The 7174-nt window shown below is 36.4% G+C and overlaps 1 protein-coding gene across 1 annotated transcript; it reads right to left on the bottom strand.

Moving 5' to 3' along the window:
- Positions 1-1425: 1425 nt before the first annotated feature.
- LOC144713583 (transmembrane emp24 domain-containing protein p24delta3-like) lies at positions 1426-6357 on the bottom strand. The gene is made up of 4 exons (XM_078588197.1): positions 5994-6357; positions 2458-2667; positions 2279-2355; positions 1426-2167 (listed from the first exon to the last, which is right to left on the bottom strand). The coding sequence occupies exons 1-4, from the start codon at positions 6201-6203 to the stop codon at positions 2023-2025; spliced, it is 642 nt and encodes a 213-aa protein (XP_078444323.1). The 5' UTR covers positions 6204-6357; the 3' UTR covers positions 1426-2022.
- Between the last annotated feature and the right edge of the window lie 817 nt (positions 6358-7174).

The raw sequence follows: 7174 nt of genomic DNA, 5'->3' as shown, positions 1-7174 counted from the left end.
TGGGTAGGAGGAAGTGGGTTCATTATACCTGTCCTACATAAGCCAACCACACTTTAGAGATTTGGGTGTGCATTTTGTGATGTACTAGACAAATATTATTTGAATTCCTCACTTAAATGGGGTAACATTTAATATTAAAATAAATAGACATGCACATGAACCTTATGTAAAGAATCTCGCAAAGATTGGAAAGAAGAGAGGAGAAAGAAGTTGAGAAGGAAAGAGGAAGAAGAGGAAGAGAGGACACCAAGAATGGTGATTAGAAGATCGTTGTATTTCTCCGTGACGTGAAGATTACATTTAATTAGTTTTTATAAGAAGTATCAGTGGTAAAGATAGTAAGTATCCATTGTTGAAATGTATCCGTTGTAACAGATTATGACGGATATATTTATTTAAACTCAGCTCTAATCTACACCGTTATAACGAAAACGGGTGCACCGATCACGACCATTGATCAGTGCAATGATCCCTTTCTCTTATAACATTGAATTGGTTAGATCTGGTCCATTATAACTAAATGGGTGCACCGATCACGACCGTCGATCTGTGCTGTAGACCCATTATAATCCTAGCTGTTATAATCCTGTCTAGATTTAATCCTGACCATCTATATTTAATCCTATTCTATGTTTAATCTTATATTTAATCCTATCATCTAAATCTCTAATGGGTATAGTATATACGTTGATTTTTACTATCTAATCTGAATTAGGCCCTAACTCAAGATCGCCACGCATGTCCATGGACTTCGCGAGTTGGCGCACTGGCCTTCTGGTGCTGACTCCTTAACACCTTAGATAGCGGTTGTTGATGCCATTAATTACACTCATTGTTGACTCCACATATTGCAACAATAAGCTTTTCTTCAAGGATGAATGACGTCATGGTTGACATCAGCAACTGAAGTTGACAAAAGCATATTGATTCCATAAACTGTCCATCATCATGACTGTACATGCCTAACCCTACCAAAAAAGATGACTACTGTTGACCCTTTAGCAGATAAATTAAAAACCACATCTGTAATTCATGAGTATACTTTAAGGTTACTACAACGGAAGTATATTTTGGTATTTGTGATGTATTTTGGTACTTGCAATATGTGTTCATCAAAATTGACTTTTACAATAGGACAGCTAATCCTTTAAGCATCCCATTCGGGGAGTAACATAACCAAATTCCATGATTCTGACAGGCTTTGAAATGGACATGTCAGACAAAACCCATCCTTACAAAATATTTATAAATCACCAGTTTTCTGACAAAAAAAATTATACCAATACATTTCAAAACAAATATGCTGGTATAGATATTTCTGGGTCTCTTATTGCCTAAATCCTAAACATTAGTTTATCAGCCATTTTAAAAAGTAGAAATATAAATCATAGGCATTATGTTATAAGATCAGTAAAAGATGAGATATAGCCACAATAAGCTTCAGAAAAAAAAAACACTTCCCGTACAAGATCATAGCAAGAAGTTTACTGTATCCGGAGCTGATACATCTCACTGACATCTAATAATTTAGCTCATGCACCCTACTGCCTCATTAGCAATTTTTTCTCAGTGACCCACATAGGGAGAGACTCTGAGATTGAGAGTGAGTGAGAGAGAGAAGACAGAAAGAGTGATAAAGATAGATAGAGACACAGACAGAATGACATGGAGATACAGATTGGTAGAGATAGAGACAGAAAGAGTTATAGAAATGCAGATAGATAGAAATAGAGTCAGAGGGAGATAGAAAGAGATAAGTATAGATAGAGATAGAAAGAGATATGCATGGATAGAGATAGAAAAAGATAAGTATAGATAGAGATAGAAAAAGATAAGTATAGATAGAGATAGAAAGATATGTATTTATAGAGATAGAAAGATACAAGTATAGATAGAGATAGAAAGATATAAGTATAGATAGAGATAGATAGATAGATAGATAGATAGATAGAGAGTGAGTGAGAGAGAGAGAGAGAGCTAATGAGAATCTTCAGGGTTTAACAGGAAACTGGGGTAAGGAGCTCAGATTAGCTTCTTCTTTCTGAAGTAGGTCTTCAGGTACCACAGCTGCAATAAGGCAGTGAATATGCAGACAGACAGGGCCAAAATGCTGAACCAGGCAACGAAGGAGTTGGTCTTCTCGCTGACCTCTCTCATCTCAGCCTCCCTGCATCCACGTCAACGGAACTCATTAAAAAGCGATATTATTAGGAACAGACATAGAGAGAGGAAAGAGAGAGAAATATATAGTTTTGGTTTAGAGGATAAGTATTTTTACTTGCTCCTCAAATACAACAAGTTATCGTGAATGGCTTCTACAAGGCTTTCCAGCTTTGTAAGTTCGAGCTCAACACCCTGAGGGTAAACAGAGTGTAATATCAGATCAAGATCAATTATTCTAAAGAAAAATAATTTTCTCAAAGAAACAACAAAATTTAAAGCAAAAAGTCAAAGTACCTCTAACTTTTCCTTTTTCGCAACGGAATCCCAATCCTTGGTGGCAATGCCCGTTCTCCAGTCAATGTTCAGGGAAATCTCGGCATTAATCGGATTCTGGCCAACCCAGAAGCAGGCCAGATAATTACCGGACTCCGTCGTGGTGAAGGCAAAAGTGTCTGTGGTAACATTCTCCTTGTGATGTAGCGAGTTTCCATAAGGTGATGTAATCTGTTGTAAATCAGTGATATTAGCAGCAGGATGAGAAGAAATAGCTGGCAGAATTTCAAACCAAAAACTCCAGGAGTTCAATTTTTTGTAATCTTGTGAGAGGAAATTAAAAAAATAATCAGGAAGATTTGTATGAGTGCAAGGATGTGTGTAAACAGGTATACTGTTGAACTCTGCAGGGTAGGAGTCAAGAGTAGGGTTGCCAGACATGATGAGTTTGTCATCATCATCCCTATATTGTGCTATTCATAGGTGGCTTCAAAAAAGAAGACAATGACAATATTGATGGTTGGATGACAAGGACAAGTCCTGTAAACCAGAAAATGATGACAAAACATCATCATCCTCCACATGCCATTTCCATTGTTGACTCTAGACTTGGGTCAGCATCATTAACATCCCCAAATCTCATCACTATCATCCATGTTTTGGCACAGGCTAATACTGTATTTTGTACCGGAATATTGTGAGGGGCTGATTAAACCAAGGACTATGCGCCGAAGTATTTGTCCCATGGGAAAACACTAGAAACCCACCTGTTTTCTGGGTTTGAGAGGGCATAATTTTCAAGAAAATGGATATTATGGTATGTTGGAAATTTCTTATGGTAATCATCCACTCACTAAATGTATTGAGAAGACCAAAGGGTGCATAGGCATGCCTTTAGATAAGGACTATATTAGGCCCAATTTCTATGAGAGACGAAAAGCTCATTGAATGATAAGAAGTAATGTCACGAATCAGTATAGAAAATTTATTTTCCAACGTTTCAAATGCACAATTAGGAAGCATACACTTGATCAGGTCAAGAATTGTAAGTAGGAAAAGAGATTGATGAGATTCAAGAGACTACCACTGTGCCAAAAGCTATAGTTGGTGGCAAGGTACTTTTGTTCTTTAACTATTATCCGCAAGGTGTTGACTTTGATAAAGATATAATTTGAGGCCAAATTATAATGAGAGGGCGCATTAAGAGGACTCCGGGATTTGTAATTATAAGTGTATATTTTGAGAGACCAAGATCTTAATGGGGAAAGAAAGGAGAGTCAGAGAAGGGGCAAGTAAGATGATACACAAGGAAGTTTCACTGAAAATTAAAATACACAAGATCACGTCACAGCTAGACAGCTTATTTCCTAGGAATACTTCAGTCCATGACATCCCTAACATTGAAACTTGGTTGAGTAATGATTTTATAAAATATGTGAGCGATTCCCATGGTGAATCCAAAGTTTAACAATTAAAGGGAAATATCACAATATCCTTTTTCAAACGTCAAAACTAGCCTAACTAGATCCACTCGTCCAGTCATCTGTAGAAAACTCATAAATATTAACACCTAACTAATTACACCTCGTCCAGACACATAGCGAGCAGACAGCGAACTATTCTTTTGCCTGTACTACCGGCAAATGTGCATGCGGACTTTGAGATGGTCCCATGTTTCTCAACTCAGAACCTAAGTTTCTTTTAAAAAGAAACTATCATATGGAAGCAGAAAACGGGGATCAGTGTGAAGAAAGTGATATCAACATTTTCAATCAGTAAAATAAGTAAATCAGCAAGAAGATGGTGATTCAAATGCCAAACAGTCCTCAATGATTCTAAGATAATATCGTCAGTTGAAACCTAGTTACAGTGCCACGTCCAGTGAAAGAGGAGAAGAGGAAATTGTTAGACAGCAAGGTGGAATTGTTATTCCGTATTTTTACCTGTGTGTATTATGTTTTTTTTTGTGAAGAAAGTAAGTAAGACCAAGTGAAATTGATGATCAACCTGATCAAGGAGTTTTATGTCAACTCATATCTCTCAATTTGCCAAATTACCTCCCGTCCCCCTGCTTCCTCAATCTTCTCCGATCACCCAAAATTAACAAAAAATAATAAAAAATGGGACTAAAATCACTCTGATTGGTGGCTCACTAAAAATGGTCTAGAATGCAACAGTGAGAATAAAACTGTAAATAACATGATGGGGTAATGCAACATGCGTCTTGAGGTGACCCTGTTCTGAACGACTCTCATTAAATTATAAATCCTATTTGGATGAAAAGGAAAAACGGCAAGAGAGGAGAGAGAAAAGTTAGAAAAGACAGAGAGCAAATAGAGAGAGAAGAGGGAGAGTGAGAGGAGAGAGAGAAGAGAAAGAGAGAGGGTAGACAAAATATAAATATAGTAGGCAAAGAAATTTTATTTTTTGCTAAAGGATACCGTTGTACGAGCCTATAGAACAGATCCTGTTCAAGTAAGGTCGTAGTAGGCAAAGAAAATTTATTTAACCGTTTTTCCCCACTTACAGGCAAATAAACCTCCTGAAACCCTAAATGAACTAATATTCCCAACTGGGTGCTCAACATACACATAATGACGGGGATTCCATTCAAAAAGTGAACACAATATGTTTTGACAGAGTTACATTCAATACAAGTTTAAACTTGATCCAAAAAAATTGTGGTAGCAAAATATTATCTTTGTCAGATTTCCTAAAATTTCTTCAAAAAACGACTGGCGTTCCGTAAAGAAGAAGTTTGGGATTGAAAATAGAACCATGAATATAACTTCATTGAGAATAGGTTTATTCATATTTTCCATAAACCTTACACAATATAGCCTTAAATAGAAGCAGGAAAACGTCGATAAAAACTGAAAGAAAGGAGGCATTATACCACCTCCTGCTTTACCAGAAATAAAAAAAACAGACTTAAGTACGAATTAATCCAAAAAAACTGGTAATCTTCCCTGAACCTCTGAATTGCATCAACTTTTGTCGATCTACAAAGCGATCATACGATTGGAAGCAGTAAAACAAAATAATATTAGTCGAAATCAAGCCATCGAAGAGTTGAGGAAAGACATCCATTCAAGAGCAAATCTTGAGGAACTGATTTTCAAGAGCAGAATGAAATTCATCCATTCATCGTGTTTTTCTAGTCCATGATGCATATGCGTCATGCCTCCAGCAAGAAACATCAACATGCGCTTCAATCTAAAACTCAAAAGCCTCATTCGTTAACTATATAGAAAAACATACAAGACGGAGAAATAGAATGGGCAAAACGCCAGTCAGGATCTAGGGAAATTTGGTGAAAAATTTACAAAAAATCTCAGTTAAATCTTCACATAATCGGACATCATTAACGACCGAATCCCGATCTAGAATTTTGTTAAAAAGATAACCGCATCCAAAACAATCCAGAGAAACGCAGCACAAAATCCACCGATTAAATCTATCATATTCGACCCAGATGACCAATGACGCTACAGATTAATACAAATAATCGACGGATCGGCCTCAGAAAGAACCGAAAAAGAGAGCGTTCTAATTACCTTGCTGGAAACCGTGGGGGTATCGTTGAAGTGATTCTCGTAGAACACAGAGTACTCGCCCAGAACCACAACGTGGGCGTTAATCTCCTCAGAAACGCACTTTGTCCCCGAATTGGGCAGCTTAATCCAAACCGATTCTGCCATTCCGGCGGACATAATCACCACGGCGACAATCATCGCCGCGACGGTCGCTGACCCACGAATCGCCATGGCGAATACCTTCCAAAATTCCAAATTGAAGGAAGATCTGCAAGAACAAGATGAAAATGGAGAAACCCAGATGACCAGATCTCCCAACAAGGAGCTTCTTTTTGAAGGGTCGCCAAGGTCAAAACTTCCACTTCGGAACGCGTTCCACGGGCTTCTTCTGCCTGCGGATTTTGACGATATTAAATACATTATTATAAGTTTCTACTGGAGTGAAAACTCTTTTCTTATTATTATTACTGAAAAAAATAGATGATTGGAACTTATGAGTACATTTAATATAAAATACATTGTTATAAGTTTCTACAAGAGTGAAAACTCTTTTCTTATTATTATTACTGAAAAAAATAGATGCTTGGAACTTATGAGTACATTTAATATTAAATACATTATTATAAGTTTCTACTGGAGTGAAAACTCTAAAAAATAGATTTAATATTATTCTTACTGAAAAAATAGACGGTTGGAACTTATGAGTATATTTATTATTAAATACATCATCATAAGTTTCTACTGGAGTGAAAACTCTTTTCTTATTATTCTTACTGAAAAAAATTGATAGTTGGAACTTATAAGTACATTCAATATGCCTATGTCGTTTAGTTGGGAGGTAATTCTATAATCATCTGTCTCTTGATGGACCTGGGGTGAATTTGATGATATCAAAAAGTTATAATAAGTTTCTACTATGATATTGAATAAGATCAATGATTGCAACTTGGAAGTATATTTAATTTGCTTAAGTAGCATGGTTGGGAGGCAATTCTATAATCTTCAGTTTATTGATGGACTTGGTATGAATTTGATGATGTTAAATACTTATTTTAACTTTCGAGTAAAGTAAAAACTCTTTTCTTAATAATGAAATTGAATAAGATGGATGATTGGAACTTGGAAGTGTATGTAATATGCTTAAGTAGCATGGTTGGGGGGGAAATTCTATAATCTTCAGTTTATTGATGGAGTTGGCATGA

This window comes from Wolffia australiana, chromosome 16 (assembly GCF_029677425.1).
Source record: "Wolffia australiana isolate 7733 chromosome 16, ASM2967742v1".
In the NCBI taxonomy this organism is placed as follows: domain Eukaryota; kingdom Viridiplantae; phylum Streptophyta; class Magnoliopsida; order Alismatales; family Araceae; genus Wolffia; species Wolffia australiana.
This window is presented reverse-complemented; position numbering and strand designations above follow the sequence as displayed.